This window comes from Somniosus microcephalus, unplaced genomic scaffold (genome assembly GCF_052327205.1).
Source record: "Somniosus microcephalus isolate GS21.2 unplaced genomic scaffold, FLI_Smic_1.0 unresolved_chr2, whole genome shotgun sequence".
NCBI lineage: Eukaryota > Metazoa > Chordata > Chondrichthyes > Squaliformes > Somniosidae > Somniosus > Somniosus microcephalus.
The window spans coordinates 15,872,638-15,895,228 of NW_028225180.1; the positions used below are offsets into that span (position 1 = coordinate 15,872,638).

General features: G+C 50.2%; 1 protein-coding gene across 1 annotated transcript; it reads left to right on the forward strand.

Moving 5' to 3' along the window:
• The first annotated feature begins 7,548 nt into the window (after positions 1–7,548).
• Positions 7,549–20,472, forward strand: LOC147092183 (ras-like protein family member 10B). Its single transcript, XM_085975868.1, has 3 exons — positions 7,549–9,735; positions 15,524–15,660; positions 19,320–20,472. Exons 1-3 carry the CDS (start codon positions 9,508–9,510, stop codon positions 19,588–19,590), a joined length of 636 nt encoding a protein of 211 aa, XP_085831994.1. The 5' UTR covers positions 7,549–9,507; the 3' UTR covers positions 19,591–20,472.
• Positions 20,473–22,591: the final 2,119 nt, after the last annotated feature.

Sequence of the window (22,591 nt, forward strand, 5' to 3'; positions counted from 1 at the left end):
GGCTAAAGGGATCAAGGGATATGGGGAGAAAGCAGGGACAGGGTACTGAATTTGGATGATCAGCCATAATAGTATTGAATGGTGGAGCAGGCGCGAGGGGCCGAATGGCCTACTCCTGCTTCTATCATCTATGTTTCTATGTTTCAAAGTTTAAACACTCCCAGGGCAGGTACAGCACGGGTTAGATACAAAGTTAAGCTCCCTTGTCGTGTCCCATCAAACACTCCGAGGGTAGCTACAGCATGGGTTAGATACAGAGTAAAGCTCCCTCTGCACTGTCCCATCAAATACTCCAGGGCAGGTACAGCACGGGTTAGATACAGGGTAAAGCTCCCTCTACACTGTCCCATCAAATACTCCAGGGCAGGTACAGCACGGGTTAGATACAGAGTAAAGCTCCCTCTACACTGTCCCATCAAACACTCCCAGGGCAGGTACAGCACGGGTTAGATACAGAGTAAAGCTCCCTCTACACTGTCCCATCAAATACTCCAGGGCAGGTACAGCACGGGTTAGATACAGAGTAAAGCTCCCTCTACACTGTCCCATCAAACTCTCCCAGGGCAGGTACAGCATGGGTTAGATACAGAGTAAAGCTCCCTCTACACTGTCCCATCAAACTCTCCCAGGGCAGGTACAGCATGGGTTAGATACAGAGTAAAGCTCCCTCTACACTGCCCCATCAACACTCCCAGGGCAGGTACAGCACGGGTTAGATACAGAGTAAAGCTCCCTCTACACTGCCCCATCAAACACTTCCAGGGCAGTTACAGCACGGGTTAGATACAGAGTAAAGCTCCCTCTACACTGTCCCATTAAACACTCCCAGGGCAGGTACAGCATGGGTTAGATACAGAGTAAAGCTCCCTCTACACTGTCCCATCAAACACTCCCAGGGCAGGTACAGCACGGGTTAGATACAGAGTAAAGCTCCCTCTACACTGTCCCATCAAACACTCCCAGGGCAGGTACAGAATCGGTTAGATACAGAGTAAAGCTCCCTCTACACTGTCCCATCAAACACTCCCAGGGCAGGTCCAGCACAGGTTAGATACAGAGTAAAGCTCCCTCTAGTATTCCATCAAACACTCCCAGGGCATGTCCAGCACGCGTTAGATACAGAGTAAAGCTCCCTCTACACTGTCCCATTAAACACTCCCAAGGCAGGTACAGCACGGGTTAGATACAGAGTAAAGCTCCCTCTACACTGTCCCATCAAACACTCCTAGGGCAGGTACAGCACGGGTTAGATACAGAGTAAAGCTCCCTCTACACTGTCCCATCAAACACTCCCAGGGCAGGTACAGCGCGGGTTAGATACAGAGTAAAGCTCCCTCTACACTGTCCCATCAAACACTCCCAGGGCAGGTACAGCACGGGTTAGATACAGAGTAAAGCTCCCTCTACACTGTCCCATTAAACACTCCCAAGGCAGGTACAGCACGGGTTAGATACAGGGTAAAGCTCTCTCTACACTGTCCCATCAAGGACTCCCAGGGCAGGTACAGCACGGGTTAGATACAGAGTAAAGCTCCCTCTACACTGTCCCATCAAACACTCCCAGGACAGGTACAGCATGGGTTAGATATAAAGTAAAGCTCCCTCTACACTGTCCTATCAAACACTCTCAAGGAAGGTGCAGCATGGGTTAGATGGATTTTCCAGAACCAGGGGTCACAGTCTAAGGATAAGGGGTACACCATTTGGACAGAGATGAGGAGGAATTTCTTCACCCAGAGAGTGGTGAACCTGTGGAATTCTCTACCACAGAAGGCAGTAGAGGCCAATTCATTAAATATATTCAAGAAGGAGTTGGATATATTTCTTAATGCTAAAGGGATCAAGGGATATGGGGAGAAAGCAGGGACAGGGTACTGAATTTGGATGATCAGCCATAATAGTATTGAATGGTGGAGCAGGCTCGAGGGGCCGAATGGCCTACTCCTGCTTCTATCATCTATGTTTCTATGTTTCTAAGTTTAAACACTCCCAGGGCAGGTACAGCACGGGTTAGATACAAAGTTAAGCTCCCTTGTCGTGTCCCATCAAACACTCCGAGGGTAGCTACAGCATGGGTTAGATACAGAGTAAAGCTCCCTCTGCACTGTCCCATCAAATACTCCAGGGCAGGTACAGCACGGGTTAGATACAGGGTAAAGCTCCCTCTACACTGTCCCATCAAATACTCCAGGGCAGGTACAGCACGGGTTAGATACAGAGTAAAGCTCCCTCTACACTGTCCCATCAAACACTCCCAGGGCAGGTACAGCACGGGTTAGATACAGAGTAAAGCTCCCTCTACACTGTCCCATCAAATACTCCAGGGCAGGTACAGCACGGGTTAGATACAGAGTAAAGCTCCCTCTACACTGTCCCATCAAACACTCCCAGGGCAGGTACAGCATGGGTTAGATACAGAGTAAAGCTCCCTCTGCACTGTCCCATCAAACACTCCCAGGGCAGGTACAGCACGGGTTAGATACAGAGTAAAGCTCCCTCTACACTGTCCCATCAAACACTCCCAGGGTAGCTACAGCATGGGTTAGATACAGAGTAAAGCTCCCTCTACACTGTCCCATCAAACACTCCCAGGGCAGGTACAGCATGGGTTTAGATACAGAGTAAAGCTGCCTCGACACTGTCCCATTTAACACTCCCAGGGCAGGTACAGCACGGGTTTAGATACAGAGTAAAGCTCCCTCTACACTGTCCCATCAAACACTCCCAGGGCAGGTACAGCACGGGTTAGATACAGAGTAAAGCTCCCTCTACACTGTCCCATCAAACACTCCCAGGGCAGGTACAGCATGGGTTAGATACAGAGTAAAGCTCCCTCTACACTGTCCCATCAAACACTCCCAGGGCAGGTACAGCACGGGTTTAGATACAGAGTAAAGCTCCCTCTACACTGTCCCATCAAACACTCCCAGGGCAGGTACAGCACGGGTTAGATACAGAGTAAAGCTCCCTCTACACTGTCCCATCAAACACTCCCAGGGCAGGTACAGCACGGGATAGATACAGAGTAAAGCTCCCTCTACACTGTCCCATGAAACACTCCCAGGGCAGGTGCAGCACGGGTTAGATACAGAGTAAAGCTCCCTCTACACTGTCCCATCAAAGACTCCCAGGGCAGTTACAGCACGGGTTAGATACAGAGTAAAGCTCCCTCTACACTGTCACATCAAACACTCCCAGGGCAGGTACAGCACGGGTTAGATACAGAGTAAAGCTCCCTCTACACTGTCCCATCAAACACTCCCAGGGCAGTTACAGCACGGGTTAGATACAGAGTAAAGCTCCCTCTACACTGTCCCATCAAATACTCCCAGGGCAGGTACAGCACGGGTTAGATACAGAGTAAAGCTCCCTCTACACTGTCCCATCAAACACTCCCAGGGCAGTTACAGCACGGGTTAGATACAGAGTAAAGCTCCCTCTACACTGTCCCATCAAACACTCCCAGGGCAGGTACAGCACGGGTTAGATACAGAGTAAAGCTCCCTCTACACTGTCCCATCAAGCACTCCCAGGGCAGTTACAGCACGGGTTAGATACAGAGTAAAGCTCCCTCTACACTGTCCCATCAAACACTCCCAGGGCAGTTACAGCATGGGTTAGATACAGAGTAAAGCTCCCTCTACACTGTCCCATCAAACACTCCCAGGGCAGGTACAGCACGGGTTAGATACAGAGTAAAGCTCCCTCTACACTGTCCCATCAAACACTCCCAGGGCAGGTAAAGCACGGGTTAGATACAGAGTAAAGCTCCCTCTACACTGTCCCATCAAACACTCCCAGGGCAGGTACAGCACGGGTTAGATACAGAGTAAAGCTCCCTCTACACTGTCCCATCAAACACTCCCAGGGCAGTTACAGCACGGGTTAGATACAGAGTAAAGCTCCCTCTACACTGTCCCATCAAACACTCCCAGGGCAGTTACAGCACGGGTTAGATATAGAGTAAAGCTCCCTCTACACTGTCCCATCAAACACTCCCAGGGCAGTTACAGCACGGGTTAGATACAGAGTAAAGCTCCCTCTACACTGTCCCATCAAACACTCCCAGGGCAGTTACAGCACGGGTTAGATATAGAGTAAAGCTCCCTCTACACTGTCCCATCAAACACTCCCAGGGCAGGGACTGTGCCAGTGGTGGATATTGAGGTGTGTTGGGGGCGGGGGTTGGGGGATGGGGTGGGTACGGCAGGGTGCATTGAAGAAGCAATGGTACCAGCGATGAAACACTTAATTTCAACGAGTCCCCAATGGAGAGATTCCTTCAATTAAACGTGTTCCTGATGAAGAGGCTCCCTCATTTAAAAGGGTCCCTGATGGTGGGACCGCCTTTGTTACTGCTGGCGGGCTGCTTGTTCAGTGATGGGGCAGTGTCGGAGGAGGGGTGGGGAGGGGGAGCGGAGCGGACGATCAGCTGCAGCACCAGCCTCCAGGGCGCTTGTGCGAGTGACTGGACTGGTGCCGGCGGTTTCATGAACAATGGCTTTTTGCAGTCAATACGGTGCTATGGCAACCCAGGCAGCCCTTCCCATAATCTATTCGCTCCTTCCTGGGGCTGTTTCCCATCGCTGCCTGTGCAGGCATTTGCAAGCCAAGCCAGTCGGAGGCTCCGCAGCCAGTGCGCTCGAGATTCAGTGAGGGCGGGGGGAGAGAGAGAGAGCCAGGTAAGAGTTTCACACATTGAAATTCTCTCAGTGACTAACCGTAAACGGTGAAAGAGGTGGTGGACGGGTTAACCGTCCCCGTTCGGAATGAACTTATCGGGAGAGACTTTGCGAGTGGAGAAGGGCTCGGGTGAGCGAGGCCGAACTCAATCCTTTCGATTCGGTCCATCGAGCCCCCGTAGACGGGAAGATTGGTGCGGGGAGGGGGACGGAGCGGGAGCGGTCGCCGGTGGGGGTATGTTAGCTCCGGCTGGCAGCTGGGGTTCAGTGACGGCATTCCTGTTTTGGGCATCTCATTAGAGACGGGTCGTCATGACAACCCAGCCAGCAGCCGTGGAATTTCCTGACTGTTGTCGAGGGAAGCAAATACTAGAGACGGGCGAGCGAACCGGAGATCGAATCCAACTCGCAAGCGCATGCACATGTCGCACACAGGCACATATCGCACGCAAATATCTCGCACAGGCACATATCACACGCTCGCACATATCTCCCACACGCACATATCACACGCACGCAAATATCTCCCACACGCACATATCACACGCACGCAAATATCTCACACAGGCACATATCGCACGCAAATATCTCACACAGGCACATATCACACGCTCGCACATATCTCCCACACGCACATATCACACGCACGCAAATATCACAGGCTCGCACATATCAGACACACGCACATATTGCACACACACACACACATACCAATCACGCAGATATCACACGTGCGCGCATATTCCCCCCGCGCAGATATCACAAATCGCACGCATGCCCGCATATCGCACGCACACCTTGCACACACATGCACGTACCGTACAAACGCACACCTGTCGCACACACACATGATTTACGTCGCTCCTTTAACCCTGTAAAATGTCCCAAGGCGCTTCACAGGCAGACGATTTAACGCCGAGCCACATAAGGAGATTAGCTGTTTATGTTAACATAACGGGGCGGAGATCCTGGTCTATGGGGGGGTGGGGGCGGAGGGGGTGGAGGGCTGAACCTTCAACAACAACAACTTGCACTTATATACAACAACTGGCAGTGATATACAACAACAACTTGCATGTATATACAACAACAACTTGCCTTTAGATACAACAACTTAATGTAAATACAACAACAACTTGCATTTTTACACAACAACAACTTGCCTTTAGAGACAACAACAACTTGCATTTATATACATTTGTATGGGCTGGAGGAGGTTACAGAGCTAGGGAGGGTTGTAGGGGCTGGAGGAGGTTACAGAGATAGGGAGTGTTGTAGAGGCTGGAGGAGGTTACTGAGATAGGGAGGGTTGTAGGGGCTGGAGGAGGTTACAGAGATAGGGAGGGTTGTAGTGCTGGAGGAGGTTACAGTGGTAGGGAGAGTTGTAGGGGCTGGAGGAGGTTACAGAGATAGGGAGTGTTGTAGAGGCTGGAGGAGGTTACTGAGATAGGGAGGGTTGTAGGGGCTGGATGAGGTTACAGAGATAGGGAGGGTTGTAGGGGCTGGAGGAGTATAAAGACATAGGGAGGGTAGTAGTGCTGGAGGAGGTTACATAGATAGGGGCGGTTGTAGGAGCTGGCGGAGGTTACAGAGATAGGGAGGGTTGTAGGGGCTGGAGGAGGTTACAGAGATTTGGAGGGTTGTATGGGCTGGAGGATGTTACATAGATAGGGACGGTTGTAGGGGCTGGAGGAGTTTACAGAGATAGGGAGGGTTGTAGTGCTGGTGGAGGTTACAGAGATAGAGAGGGTTGTAGGGCTGGAGGAGGTTAGAGAGATAGGGAGATTTGTAGGGCTGGAGGAGGTTACAGAGATAGGGAGGATGGTAGGGTTGGAGGAGGTTACAGTGGTAGGGAGAGTTGTAGGGGCTGGAGGAGGTTACAGAGATAGGGAGTGTTGTAGAGGCTGGAGGAGGTTACTGAGATAGGGAGGGTTGTAGGGGCTGGAGGAGGTTAGAGATAGGGATGGTTGTAGTGGCTGGAGGAGGTTACAGAGATAGGGAGGGTTGTTGGGCTGGAGGAGATTACAGAAATAGGGAGGGTTGTCGGGCCTGGAGGAGGTTACAGAGATAGGGAGGGTTGTAGGGACTGGAGGAGGTTACAGAGATAGGGAGGGTTGTAAGTTCTGGGGGAGGTTACAGAGATAGGGAGGGTTGTAGAGGCTGGAGGAGGTTACAGAGATAGGGAGTGTTGTAGGGGCTGGAGGAGTTTACAGAGATAGGGAGGGTTGTAGTGCCTGGAGGAGTTTACAGAGATAGGGAGGGTTGTAGGGGCTGGAGGAGGTTACAGAGATAGGGAGGGTTGTAGGGGCTGGCGGAGGTTACAGAGATGGGGAGGGTTGTAGGGGCTGGAGGAGGTTACAGAGATAGGGAGGGTTGTAGGGGCTGGAGGAGGTTACAGAGATAGGGAGGGTTGTAGGGGCTGGAGGAGGTTACAGAGATAGGGAGGGTTGTCGTGGCTGGAGGAGGTTACAGAGATAGGGAGGGTTGTAGGGGCTGGCGGAGGTTACAGAGATAGGGAGGGTTGTAGGGGCTGGAGGAGGTTACAGAGATAGGGAGGGTTGTAGGGGCTGGAGGTGGTTACAGAGATAGGGAGGGTTGTAGGGGCTGGAGGAGTTTACAGAGATAGGGAGGGTTGTTGGGGCTGGAGGAGGTTACAGAGATATGGAGGGTTGTAGGGGCTGGAGGAGTTTACAGAGATAGGGAGAGGTGGGGGACGAGGCCCATGGAAGGATTTGAAATCAAGGATGGAGGGAGAATTTTAAAATTGAGTCATTGTCGAACCGGCAGCCACTTGAACATTGGCTTTTGTTCTGCGCCACCTTCAGACTGACTCCTTTCTCTCTCCCCCTTTCCTCTACCACAGGACTCGGCAGGAGCCTGAAGACGTCGGGTGGTCCTTCGAGAAGGGCGGGGGACGGAGGCGGGGCTGTTGAGTCACCAAGTCGCAGACCGTTCTGTCTTCGAATCCAGGTCCCGAGGTCTGATAATCCCTCCGCGGGTCAACGGATGCTGGCGTCTCAAACTCTCTGAAGGCCCAGGAGCGTAGCCCCCCCACCCCCTCCAGCGGGCGAGTGAGGGACCTGGGAGGGCGAGAGTCTTCCGTCAATGCAAGGCCCTTACCCAAGTTGCGTGGACGACATTCGAGAGACTGGAGCCCCTCCCGCCTCCACATCCATCGTAGGCCTCCTCAAAAGACAAAAAGATTCTGAGGGAGAGAAGAACCCTGAAATCTCCAACTGAAGGGTGGACTAAAGGGGTCGCAACCGGTCTCCATTCAGACATTGTCTCGCCAACACTCAGTTAGTGCCGGGGGGTGGAGGTGGGGTGGACACTCATCGCTGTGTTGTGGGATCTTGCCGTGCGCAAATCGGCCAGTTGCGTTTCCCTACGTCACGGCAGTGACCAACACTTCAAAAAGTTGACCGTAAAGCGCGTCGGCGCGTCCTGAGGTGGTGAAGGGCGCAGTGAGCGAAGGCGAGTTACCTGGCCAGGGGGTGTGTGTGTGCGCGGTTTCAGTGAACTGCCCTCGCTTCTGATTCTTTGGTTCAGTTTTGACCCCCTCCCCCATCCTTGCTGGCCGCCCCTCCCCCTACCTCCAAAGGTCAACTGACCAAACCCACAATCCCTGGGTGGGGGGGGCGGGGGTCGCTACACAACATCAATCCGGAGTTTGCTCCCAAACCTCCAGCGGCTGTGCGTCCTGTTCTGTCGAGCCTCAGCTAGACCTCCCTTCAACAGCAAACTGGCTTGCGGGCAGGTCTGACTGGAGAAGTCCACTTTGGATGGGTTTGGTCTTTGGATGGGGTAACCCCACCCCCTCCTCCTCACCTCCATTTCTGCCCCCCACCCGATTATAACTAACCTCTTGAAATCCAAGCAGGTTTGTCCATTCTAACATCGTCTCCTTTGCTAACACGAGAAACCAAAGGACGGTTTGCACGAAGCAGATTTTTTTTGAAGATTGCATTATTCATCCATCCGTTCGTCCCTCCTAGACATGATTGGGGCAAAAGAAGCAAGCTTTAGTTTGAAACCGATGAATTGAAGTCAAATACGGTCCGCAACTGACAGCGGCTTGAAGTGGCCAATTGAGAAACTGGCGAAGAATTGGGATTGAGCACCGCTTGAAAGCGAAGAGATGAAGTTGACCGATTGAAATGAACAAAGCGAAGATTTTGAAACAGTCAAACTGAAACAGGGAGGGATGGTTTGAAACCGAGATAGAATTTAAACAAAGACTCGACGAGATCGATGAGCTCGGGAGGGTATTATTTTTTCTATCCTGAAGAGAAAGGAGTCCAAAAAATATTTGATCGAGTTGGGAAAAAAAACTCAAGGTCCAACTCGATTAAATCGGCAACGTCAAACTAGGAACCCACCACGCTCTGAGGGAGCACACCTCATTTTGTAGCGAGATTGGGACCAAGGCTCTACATGGGGCGCAGAAGCCAAGAGATAATCACTTGAGATGTGCTTCTAATCCCTGCAAAAGAGCCAAACGTTTTGAACATCGGGTCACCAAAGCTGCACAAGGAATAGCACCACAAAGGTTCGACCCTCTCCGTTGGAGAAAGAGCTTCGCAGAAGAAGAGGGAGGAGGCTCAAGATTTAACTTGCTGGGTGGTCCCAGCCCGGGGAGGGATCCAAACTATCTGTTTGAGAATTCCCAGCTCAAGCATCAGGCTCCCTCCCGAACAGTGACGTATAAGAACCTGGTACCTCACTAAATCTCCTGCCAACCACGCCAGGAATTCTTCCCCAAACCATTCTGTCCTTTAAAAGGTTTCTGCCAAGACCTTTTCCTTTTGTTGTTACGCACTTCTTCATGGTCCTGCGTTATTACATGGCTGATTTCCTCAAGATTGCCATCCTGGGGGCCCCAGGGGTGGGGAAGACAGCGATCATCCAGCAGTTCTTGTGGAACGAGTTCGCCGAGAACGGGCACAGCCCCAACGGGGGAGTCTACAGGCCGTCCGTGGTCCTCAACGATCGGATTTACCACCTGGTCATTCTGGACATCCCGGCGTCACTCATGTTCACCGACAACCAGCAGGTAAGGACGTTTGTCTGACCCACTGACCACCCCCCCCCCCCCCCCAACCACCCAATCAGAGAGAGAGAGGAGCCCTTCATCTCCATGAATGCCCATGGGATCCAGGGCAATTTGGCACATTGGATCCAAAATTGGCTTAATGGCAGGAGGCAGTGGGTGATGGTCGAAGGTTGTTTTTGTGACTGGAAGCCTGTGTCCAGTGGTGTACTGCAGGGATCGGTGCTGGGTCCTTTGCTGTTTGTAGTGTACATTAATGATTTAGATATGAATGTAGGAGGTATGATCAGTAAGTTCGCAGATGACACGAAAATTGGTGGAGTGGTAAATAGCGAGGAGGGAAGCCTCAGGCTACAGGACGATATAGACGAGTTGGTCAGATGGGCAGAACAGTGGCAAATGGAATTTAACCCTGAAAAGTGTGAGGAGATGCATTTTGGGAGGACTAACAAGGCAAGGGAATACACAATGGGGCAGAAATTCGGATCGGGGGCTTGCCGCGCGTGCAAGCCCCCTATCTGCACTTACCCGACGCACCTGCTGTTCACCTCCAGGGACGCCTGGAATTCCTTTTTGAAACAGAAGAATCCTGGGCAGCGTCTGACATCACGCCGCCCAGGAGTGCAGCCAGCGCGAAGCCTGGAGCGCGCTGTGCAAGTGAGACACGCCCCTTGAGGTCTCAGTTTAATAGGACACGCCCCCAATGTTTCTCACAAGCTGCTAAGCATTTTTACATGGCGAGCAGCATTTTAAATAGGTGTTTGGTATTTTTATGAAGCTTTTGGTAACTTTTATAAACTTTAAAAAACGTTTACATTATTTTGAAGAATCTGAAGTAGTTTTAAACAGAATTAAAGCAATTTAAAGACTTTTAAAAGCCCTGAAAGAATTTTTTTCTTTCCACTTATTTATTTAGCAACGTCATTGTCATACGTGTCTTCACACTGTTCCCTTTGGGGAACTGTATGAAGTGGTGAAAGGATTTATGGCCGTGATTAACGCTCATTCCGTGACAGTAACCATCTTTGAACCAGCCATTAGGGCGGTTAGTCCTATGGCGGGAGGGTTTTACGGGCTCCCACAAGCTATACGAGGAGGGGGGGCCACCCACACCCACGGACGCAAATATCCCACTGGATGTCAACCCAGAATTTAGAGCCGGAGCTCCGAATCCACTTGCCGGGACTGTCTGGAGCGGGGTTCGAAACCCTACCCCGTCTGGCCCAGCGGCGGGGATCCTACCGCTACGCCAAAGGCCCACTCCAATTAGCAACGTGAAATGGCTGGAATGAGCACAATTCACGGCATTAAAAGAACTCACAATTGAACTGATGATGACCTCAGCAATCTCCTCAAGGAGGTGGAGGCGCAGCGCCTGCTCATCATTGGTAATGAGAAGTCAAAGGCGCCGCAAAAAGGGCAGATGATAGCTTGGTCTTTCAAGTGGCAGCATAGGGCTCCAGTCACGGGGAGGGAAAAGGCGCAGGAAACGTATGGGTGTCACCTTTTGCGCGGAGTGGGCCTTTTGCGTAGCGGTAAGCATCCCCGCCGCTGGGCCAGAAGGAGTAGGGTTTCGAACCCCACTCCAGACAGTCCCGGCAAGTGGAGTCGGAGCTCCAGCTATAAATTCTGGGTGGACATCCAGCGGGATACTTGCGTCCGAGGGTGTGGGTGGCCCCCCCCCTCAGATGGGTTGCGGGAGCCCGTAAAACCCTCACGCCATAGGACTAACCACCCTAATGGCTGGTATGAAGATGGTTATGGTCACGGAAGGAGCGTTAACGTGGCCAGAAATCCTTCCACCACTTCATACAGTTCCCGAAAGGGAACAATGTGAGGATACGTACGACGATGACCTCTTGTGCAATGCACCCCCTTGGACCCTCAGTCGCAGATGCGAGGGGGCAAATCATGCAATTGTTAAATTTTTCATTTTATTGACATGTAAAATGTTGGCCCAGTAATTCCGTTCCAAACGCGCGAGTACGGTCGGGGTACTCACGCGTCTGGCCGGAGGAAATGCCGGTTTTCAGCATGCACAGCGCATGTGGGGAAAACCGGCATTTCCTGTCCTCTGAACGAAGGGGTTCAGAGGCAGAACGCGTGCGACTGTACAGGCAGCGCGTGCGCAGTAAAATTCACCGGTTTCATTCATGCTTTCAGTGAGGTTAAGTCCTTACAACTTACACATGAAAAAAGCATGAGTACAGTTGCTCCAGAGGCTGCGGAGGAAGATATATTTTATCGTGGAGCTTCTGAAAGGCAATATTTTTGTTTGGGAAAGGGAGGAAAGTTATTTTAAGAAATGCTGAGGTAAGTTTTAAAGTTTATTTTTGTTTTTTAAAACAGGTTTTCAGTACTGTAGGTAGAAGGAGCAATTGTGGCGATGTGAATTGAATTTGCTGTGTTTATTAAATGTGAAAATGACTTCTAAAATGAGTAATGTAACATTTCCAACATTTTTAAGAAAGAAACTTTTCATCAGTAATATATTCTTTTAAGTATTAATGAATGTATGTCTGTATATATTCCTTTGCGTATATGTATGTATGTATATATTCCTTTACTTATGTGTATGAATGTATGTATTTAATTATGACTTTCAGAGAAAGTAACTTATTGGAAAATTGTAATTAAATACATACATTCAGACACATAAGTAAAGGAATATATACATACATACATATACGTAAAGGAATATATATGGACATACATACATAATTACTTAAAAGAATATATTACTGATGAAAAGTTTCTTTCTTAAAAATGTTGGAAATGTTACATTACTCATTTTAGAACAGTCATTTTCACATTTAATAAACACAGCAAATTCAATTCACACAGCCACAATTGCTCCTTCTACCTACAGTACTGAAAACCCATTTAAAAAAAAAAAAATTAAACTTTAAAACCTACCTCAGCATTTCTTAAAATAACTTTCCTCCCTTTACCAAAGAAAAATATTGCCTTTCAGAAGCTCCACGATAAAATATATCTTCCTCCGCAGCCTCTGGAGCAACGTTACTCATGCTTTTTTCATGTGTAAGTTGTAAGGACTTAACCTCACTGAATCCATGAATGAAATCGACGAAGTTCACTGCGCACGCGCTGTGCCTCTGAACCCCTTCGTTCAGAGGACAGGAATTGCCGGTTTTCCCCGCATGCGCTGTGCATGCTGAAAACCGGCATTTCCTCCGGCCAGACGCGTGAGTACCCCAACCGTACTCGCGCGTTTGGAACGGAATTACTGGGCCAATGAATGGTAGGATCCTAGGAAGGACAGAGGATCAGAGGGACCTTGGTGTGCATGTACATAGATCCCTGAAGGCAGCAGGACAGGTAGATAAGGTGGTTAAAAAGGCATAGGGGATACTTGCCTTCATTAACCGAGGCGTAGAATATAAGAGCAGGGAGGTTATGATGGAGCTGTACAAAACGCTGGTGAGGCCACAGCTGGAATACTGTGTGCAGTTCTGGTCGCCACATTATAGGAAGGATGTGATTGCATTGGACAGGGTGCAGAGGAGATTCACCAAGATGTTACCTGGGCTGGAGCGCTTCAGCTATGAAGAGAGACTGGACAGGCTGGGGTTGTTTTCCTTAGAGCAGAGAAGGCTGAGGGGGGGACCTGATTGAGGTGTACAAAATTATGAGGGGCATAGATAGGGTAGATAGAAAGGAACTTTTCCCTCTTAGTAGAGGGGTCAATAACCAGGGGGCATAGTTTCAAGGTAAGGGGCAGGAGGTTTAGAGGGGATTTGAGGAAAAACTTTTTCACCCAGAGGGTGGTTGGAATCTGGAACTCACTGCCTGAAAGGGTGGTAGAGGCAGGAACCCTCACAACATTCAAGAAGCATTTAGATGAGCACTTGAAACGCCACAGCATACAAGGCTACGGACCAAGTGCTGGAAAATGGGATTAGAATGGACAGGGCTTGATGGCTGGTGCGGACACGACGGGCCGAAGGGCCTCTTTCTGTGCTGTATGACTCTATGACTCTATGTCTGGGGCTGGTTTGACCTCCAGCTCCTGGAGGGGGAAAGGTCAGAGTCTGACACACTGCCCCCACCCCATTAGAGAGAGGAGCCCTTATCATAGAATCATGGAATAATACAGCACAGGAGGAGGCCATTCGGCCCATCGAAGAGCAATCCAGTCAGTCCCACTCCCCGCTCTTTCCTCATATCCCTGCAATTTTTTCTCCTTCAAGTATTGACCTAATTCCCTTTTGAAGGCTACTATTGAATCTCATAATCACCATAATCATAATCAGCTTTATTGTCATTGTTAGTGCACAAGTGCAGTACAACGAAATGTAGGCTTGCGGCTCCCGAGAGTGTACATTTAGATTAAGACATTTAAACATTCAACATACATTTGGCTTGTAATACATTAACATAAACATAACCATAATAAAGTGCATTGGCAGATGTGCAGGCTTTAGGGTTTATTTGTGGAGTTCAGTAGGATGACAGCCCTGGGAAAGAAGCTGTTCCTAAATCTGGTCGTACGGGTGCGAATGCATCTGTAGCGTCTCCCAGATGGCAGGAGGGCGAACAGACTGTGGCTGGGGTGGGTAGGGTCTTTGATGATGGACCGTGACCTCCGTAAACAGCGTTTCTGGTATATGTGCTCTATGGTCGGTATCCACCACCCTATCAGGCAGCGCATTCCAAATCCTCACCACTCGCTGTGTAAATCAGTTTTTCCTCATGTCGCCTTTGGTTCTTCTGCCAATCACCTTACATCTGTCCCTCCTGGTTATTGATCCTTCAGCCATTGGAAACAGTTTCGCTTTATTTCCTCTATCTGAACCCTTCAGGATTTTAAACACCTCTATCAAATCTCCTCTTAGCCTTCTTGTCTCCAAGGCTGCAGGGCATTCTGAGGGGGCAGGGCGAAGAGCCAGAGGCTGTGGTCCATATCGCTACCAACGACATAGGTAGGAAGAGGGATGAGGTCCGGCTGGCAGAGTTTAGGGAGCTAGGAAAGAGGTTAAAAAGCAGGACCTCAAAGGTAGTAATCTCCGGATTACTACCAGTGCCACGTGCTAGTGAGTTCAGAAATAGGAAGATGGAGCAGATGAATGCGTGGCTGGAGAGATGGTGTAGGAGGGAGGGCTTTAGATTCCTGAGGAATTGGAACCGTTTCTGGGGGAGGTGGGACCTCTACAAACCAGACGGGTTGCACCTCAATGGGAACGGGACCAATATCCTCGCGGGAGGGTTTGCCAGTGCTGTTGAGGGAGGGTTTAAACTAGCTTGGCAGGGGGATGGGAAACTAAGTATAGAGTCTGTGATGAAATATTCCATTCATCACTCATCAGTATTTCTCTGCCTGTGACTGTGGTTGGTTTCAGTTTCATTTCCATTGTATTGTACTGTGTGTAGGGCTCCGCCCATACCTGGCTCCTATGTAAGCTGGCCCAGCCTGCAGCACATCCAGTACGGCAGACCTCTGGATGGAAGATACATTCTCCTCTGTGTGTTACCTTCTAAGTCAATAAAAGCCTTGTTTTGTTTCGCTAACATCGAGTCTCGGATTTATTGAGGCACATCAGAGTCAATAGGCAGGGAAGAAAAACTGGAATTGGAAATTCCTCCTCATCTCAGTCCTAAATTAGCCAACCCCTTATCCTGAGGCTGTGACCCCCCTCATTCTAGACTGGGGGAAACAGACTTTCAGCAACTACCCTGTCAAGCCCGCGAAGAGTTTGATGCGTTTTTTTGAGATTCTGCTGAAATTGACCTCACGGCCTTGTCTGGGGTTGTGTTTTTTGTGTCTCCCCAGGAGTGGATTGAGCGATGGAGTGAGGTGGGAGACCAGGACATCCAGCCCGCTCACGCCTATATCCTTGTCTACGACATCTGCTGCTTTTCCAGCTTTGAGTACATCAAGGCCATCCATCAGCTCATCATGGCTAAAAGGTGGGTCCAACGTTCCAGGGCGGCTGGAGGGTGAGCGGGTTCCTCAGTACAGGGATTGTCCACTCCGCCTATTTCCTTAGATCTTCCCGCAGAAGGATATACTTGCCTTGGAGGCGATGCAACCAAGGATCACTAGATTGATCCCTGGGATTAGAGGGTTGTCCTATGAGGAGAGATTGAGTAGAATGGGCCGATACTCTCTGGAGTTTAGAAAAATGAGAGGTGATCTCATTGAAACATATAAGATTCTGAGAGGGCTTGACATGGACCATCTATAAGGCACAAGTCAGGAGTGTGATGGAATACTCTCCACTTGCCTGGATGAGTGCAGCTCCAACAACACTCCGGAAGTTCGACACCATCCAGGACAAAGCAGCCCGCTTGATTGGCACCCCATCCGCCACCTTAAACATTCACTCCCTCCACCACCGGCGCACCGTGGCTGCAGTGTGGACCATCTACAAGATAGACATAAACATAGAAGATAGGAGCAGGATTAGGCCATTCGGCCCCTCGAGCCAGCTCCGCCATTCAATGCAATCATGGCTGATCATCCAATTTCAGTACCCGGTCCCTGCTTTCTCCCCATACCCCTGGATCCCTTTAGCCTTAAGATATATATCCAACTCCTTCTTGAATATATTTAATGAATTGCCTTCTACTGCCTTCTGTGGTAGAGAATTCCACATGTTCACCACTCTCTGGGTGAAGAAATTCCTCCTCATTTCTGTCCTAAATGGCTTACCCCTTATCCTTAGACTGTGACCCCTGGTTCTGGACTCCCCAACCATCGGGAACATCCTTCCTGCATCTAGTCTGTCCAGTCCTGTCAGAATTTTATAAGTTTCAATGAGATCCCCTCTCATTCTTCTAAACTCCAGCGAGTACAAGCCCAATCGTCCCAATCTCTCCTCATACGTCATTCCTGCCATCCCAGGTATCAGCCTGGTGAATCTTCGCTGAACTCCTTCCATGGCAAGAACATCCTTCCTCAGATAGGGCGACCAAAACTGCACACAATACTCAAGATGTGGTCTCACCAAGGCCCTGTACAACTGCAGCAAGACATCCTTTTTCCTGTACTCAAACCCTCTCGCTACGAAGGCCAACATACCATTTGCCTTCTTAACCGCCTGCTGCACCTGCATGCTTACCTTCAGCGACTGGTGCACAAGTACACCCAGGTCTCGTTGCACTTCCCCTTCTCCCAATCTATTGTCATTCAGATAATAATCTGCCTTCCTGTGTTTGCCACCAAAGTGGATAACCTCACATTTATCCACATTATACTGCATCTGCCATGCTTTTGCCCAATTACCCAACCTGTCCAAATCATCCTGGAGTTTCTCAGCATCCTCCTCACAGCACACACGCCCACCCAGCTTTGTGTCATCTGCAAATTTGGAGATATTACATCTAGTTCCCTTGTCTAGATCATTAATATATATTGTGAATAGCTGGGGTCCAAGGACCGATCCCTGCGGTACCCCACTAGTCACTGCCTGCCACTCGGAAAAAGACCCACTTATTCCAACTCTTTGCTTTCTGTCTGCCAACCAGTTCTCTATCCAAGTCAATACCTTGCCCCCAATCCCATGTGCCTTAACTTTACACGCTAATCTCTTATGTGGGACCTTATCAAAAGCCTTCTGAATGTCCAAATACACCACATCCACTGGTTCTCCCTTATCTATTTTACCAGTTACATCCTCAAAAAATTCCAGTAGATTAGTCAAGCAGGATTTACCTTTTGTAAATCCATGTTGACTTTGTCCGCTCCTGTCACTGTTTTCCAAGTGCTCTGCTATTACATCTTTTATAATGGACTCTAGCATTTTCCCCACTATCGATGTCAGGCTTCTTCGGCAGCACCTCCCAAACCCGTGACCTCTTCCACCTAGAAGGACAAGGGCAGCAGGCGCACGGGAACACCACCACCTCCAAGTTCCCCTCCAAGTCACACACCATCCTGACTTGGAAGTATATCGACCGATCCTTCATTGTCGCTGGGTCAAAATCCTGGAACTCCCTCCCTAACAGCACTGTGGGAGCACCTTCACCACACGGACTGCAGCGGTTCAAGAAGGCGGCTCACCACCACCTTCTCAAGGGCAACTAGGGATGGGCAATAAATGCCGGCCTCGCCAGCGATGCCCTGATCCCATAAACGGATTTTTTTTTAAAGGTGCTGAGCAGTTGTTTCCCCCTGGCTGGAGTGTCTAGAACCAGGGGTCACAGTCTCAGGAGAAGGGGTCGGTCACTTAAGACTGAGATGAGGAGGAATTTCTTCACTCAGAGGGTTGTGAATCTTTGGAATTCTCTGCCCCAGAGGGCTGTGGATGCTGAGTCTTTGAGAATATTCAAGACTGAGATCGATAGATTTTTGGACTCTAGGGGAATCAAGGAATATGGAGATCGGGCCGGAAAGTGGAGTTGAGGTAGAAGATCATCCACAATCTTATTGAATGGCGGAGCAGGCTCGAGGGGCCGTATGGCCGACTCCTGCTACTATTTCTTATGTTCTTATGTCCTTACTAGAGTATGTGCTGTTTCCCCCCCTCTCGCTGCAATTGACCCCCGGTTCCCGAGGGTGAAAAGTCAGTGTCTGAACCCAGATTCACCATCAGGAGCCCTTCATCTCCCTCTGTCCGAGGACTGGATGTGGCCCCAGAGGGTGAAAGGCCATTGACACCACCTAACCCCTCGTCAGAGAGAGAGAAGAGCCCTTCATTCCCCCCTTCTGTCTGGGGCAGGTGTTTGGCCCCTTGACCCCACTTTGGTGGCAAAAACAGGAAGACAGATTATTATCTGAACAGCAATAGGTTGGGAGAAGGGGAAGTGCAGTGAGACCTGTGTGTCCTTGTGCACCAGTCGCTGAAGGTAAGTATGCAGGTGCAGCAGGCGGTTAAGAAGGCAAATGGTATGTTGGCCTTCGTAGCGAGAGGGTTTGAGTACAGGAACAAGGATGTCTTGCTGCAGTTGTACAGGGCCTTGGTGAGACCACTGAAACTTGTAAAATTCTAACAGGACTAGACAGACTAGATGCAGGAAGGATGTTTCCTGATGACGGGGGAGTCCAGGACCAGGGGTCACAGTCTAAGGATAAGGGGTAAGCTATTTAGGACTGAGATGAGGAGGAATTTCTTCACCCAGAGTGGTGAACCTGTGGAATTCTCTACCACAGAAGGCAGTTGAGGCCAACTTATTAAATATATTCAAGAAGGAGTTGGATATATTTCTTAAGGCTAAAGGGATCAAGGGGTATGGGGAGAAAGCAGGGACAGGGTACTGAATTTAGATAACAACAGTAAATGCTGGAAAAACTCAGCATGTCAGGCAACATCCGTGGAGAGAAATTTGAGTTGACGTTTCGGGTCGAACCCTTCTTCAAAACTGGAAAGAAAAGAAAATAGATCGAAGTCAGGGCTGCGATCGGACAAAAGAAGTGAAAGAAACAAAAGAAGTAAAAGAGAAAATAAAAGGTATTCGAAGCTAGACGAGATGGTAATAGGCTGAGATTAGGCCATGATCTCATTAAATGGCGGAGCAGGCTCGAGGGGCCGATGGCCTACTCCTGCTCCTATCTTCAATGTTTCTATGTGAAAGGTCAGCGTACGATGCCCCTCCCTTTGAGCTTTTCCCACTGTCTTCCCATTCAGGCCGCCCGGCTCGGGAAAGGTGCCCATCCTGATCGTGGGGAACAAGCGGGACCTGCATCGGAGGAGGGTTGCGCCCAGGCGCAACGTGGCGGCGCTGGTCAAGAGGTCATGGAAGTGCGGCTACATCGAGTGCTCGGCCAAGTACAACTGGCACATCCTGCTCCTCTTCAAGGAGCTGCTGAAGACCGTGGGCTGCCTGGCCTGCAAGGGCGCCCACGCCTCCGCCTGCCTGCAGGGAGGGCTGCGCGGGAACCGATGCGTCATCCTGTGAACGGGGCAGCACGCGGGCGCGGCGGGGTGCGCGGGAGGGGCAGGAGGAGGGGCGGGGAACGACGGCAGTGCTGGAAGCTGGGCAGCGGGCAGCAGTGGATTTTCGCCGGTGGCCCGGGATTCGGCACGGGGTGCACTGCCCGCCCGCCCGTACGCCAGTGGAGCCCAAAGGCCCACAAACCTGCTAGACCTGAGGCGCCCATCTCGCGCCGTGCGCGCCGTGTTACTCTTTTTCTTCACCTCGCTCGTTCATCCGCAAATTGTATGAGGAGGGCGACCGGGAGAATCTGGGATCTCCTGAACATCAGCTCCCCAAAGGTCTATAGGAACAGAACTAGGCCCGGTCAGCCCCCTCGAGCCTTGTTGCCATGGGAAGAGGACTAGGCCCGTTCAGCCCCCCTTGAGCCTTGTTACCATGGGAACAGAACTAGGCCCATTCAGCCCCCTCGAGCCTTGTTGCCATGGGAACAGGAGTAGGCCCATTCAGCCCCCCTCGAGCCTTGTTGCCATGGGAACAGGAGTAGGCCCGGTCAGCCCCCCTTGAGCCTTGTTGCCATGGGAATAGGAATAGGCCCGGTCAGCCCCCCCTCAAGCCTTGTTGGCATGGGAACGGGAATAGGCTCATTCAGCCCCCCTCGAGCCTGGTTGCCATGGGAACAGGTGTAGGTCCGTTCAGCTCCCTCGAGCCTTGTTGCCATGGGAACTGGAGGAGGCCATTCAGTCCCTCGAGCCTGTTACACAGGAACAGGAGGAGGCCATTCAGCCGCTCGAGCCTGTTACACAGGAACAGGAGGAGGCCATTCAGCCCCTCGAGCCTGTTACACGGGAACAGGAGGAGGCCATTCAGCCCCTTGAACCTGTTACACGGGAATAGGAGGAGGCCATTCAGTCCCTTGAGCCTGTTACACAGGAACAGGAGGAGGCCATTCAGCCCCTCAAGCCTGTTACACAGGAACAGGAGGAGGCCATTCAGCCCCTCGAGCCTGTTACACGGGAACAGGAGGAGGCCATTCAGCCCCTCAAACCTGTTACACGGGAACAGGAGGAGGCCATTCAGCCCCTTGAGCCTGTTACACAGGAACAGGAGGAGGCCATTCAGCCCCTCAAGCCTGTTACACAGGAACAGGAGGAGGCCATTCAGCTCCTTGAGCCGGTTACCATAGGAGCAGGAGGAGGCCATTCAGTCCTCTCGAACCTGTTCTTCCATCCAATTAGATCATGACTGATCTGTATTTTAACTCCAACTACCCGCCTTGGTTCTGTAATCCTTAATACCCTTCCCCATCAAAAATCTACCAATCTCAGCTTTGAAATTTTTGATTGACCCCCTCCAGCTTCTTGGGGGAGAGAGTTGCAGATTTCCACCACCCTTTGTGTGAAGAAGTGTTACCTGACATCACCTCTGAACCGCCTGGCTCTAATTTTAAGGCTATCTCCTCAACCAATGAGATTTACAGATTGAGACAAAAACAGCAGAAAGGATGGAGAAGGAATTAGGGAGAACCCACGTCAAATCAAGTGATACAGCACAGAAGGAGGCCATTCGGCCCATCATGCCTGTGCCGGCTCTTTGAAAGATTCTATCCAATTAGTCCCGCTCCCCCCTGCTCTTTCCCCCGTAGCCCTGCGAATGTTTCCCCTTCATGTACTTAATGAATTCCCCTTTTGAAAGTTACTGTTGAATCTGCTCCCACCGCCCTTTCAGGCAGCGCGTTCCAGATCACAACAACTCAGAGTTAAGAAAAAAATTTCAAATCTGAAAAAAAAAGCTCTAGGAGCAATTCCCTACCTGCCGGAGCAAGGCTTCTGTTGTAGAGTCTTTCAAACCAGCACTCGACACAAGGTTTTAGATGGATAGTCAAGTTGTCTTTATTGCACTGGTGGGGAGGCAGTCTGCTCTGTCTCAACCAGACTTTTCCAAATTGGTACAGCAAGCCCTAGTTTTATACATTAAAAATAAGCATGGCAGCCTCATGCACAATTCATTCCTGCAACCCGATTGGATCTTGGCCCGCATGCATCTTCACTGATTGGTTGCCTATGCCGCGTTACATTAAAGTACCACCTTTATTATCGGAAAAGTAAATGTCTGTTATCCCCCAAGCTGTTGTTGCACCTATGACCTTTGTTTATGCCAGATGGGGTCTCACTAACATTGTACTTCTGACTCATTATCCTCCTTTCCTGCCTCTCTGGGCCTCTTCACTTCCAACTCATTGTTTTACTTTCTTGCCAGAACAGAACTTGCATCCTCTTAGGCCTCTTATGGTTTCCACATCCGACTATTTGCAATTGTCTCTAAGTGACACAGGATGCAGTTCTAACACTACTGCTTAGGTTATCTCAACTGCCAGTTCAGCAATTTAGAAAAAGCTTACTACTGCAAAGGCCTATTAGATCATTGTCTTTACTACACCATTCAGTGAACCTGCCAGCGATGTCAGTTTAACTCTTTCCCCACTGCAACTTCAATTGTTCCCATTCCAGGGCGGAGAGGTTGAGTGGCTTTGCAGGAAAATAAATCACATCGTTAACACCGTGTACAGTTTTGGTCTCCTTACCGAAGGAAGGATATACTTGCCTTTGAGGGAGTGCAACAAAGGTTCATAGATGGGATGGGGGGATTGTCCTATGAGGAGAGATTGAGTAGACTAGGCCTACATGCTCTTGAGTTTAGTGGAATGAGGGGTGATCTCATTGAAACATACAAAATTCTTACAGGGCTTGACAGGGTAGATGCAGGGAGGATGTTTCCCCCTGGCTGAGGAGTCTAGAAACCGGGATCACAGTCTCAGGATAAGGGGTCGGCCATTTAGGACTACAATGAGGAATTTAGCAACATAGAAACAGGAGGAGGCCATTCAGCCCCTCGAGCCTGCTCCGCCATTCAGTGAGATCCTGGCTGATCTTCGAGCTAACTCCACATACCCTGTCTTTGGCCCATATCCTTTAATACCTTTGGTTAACAGAAATCCATCAATCTCAGATTTAAAATTAACAGT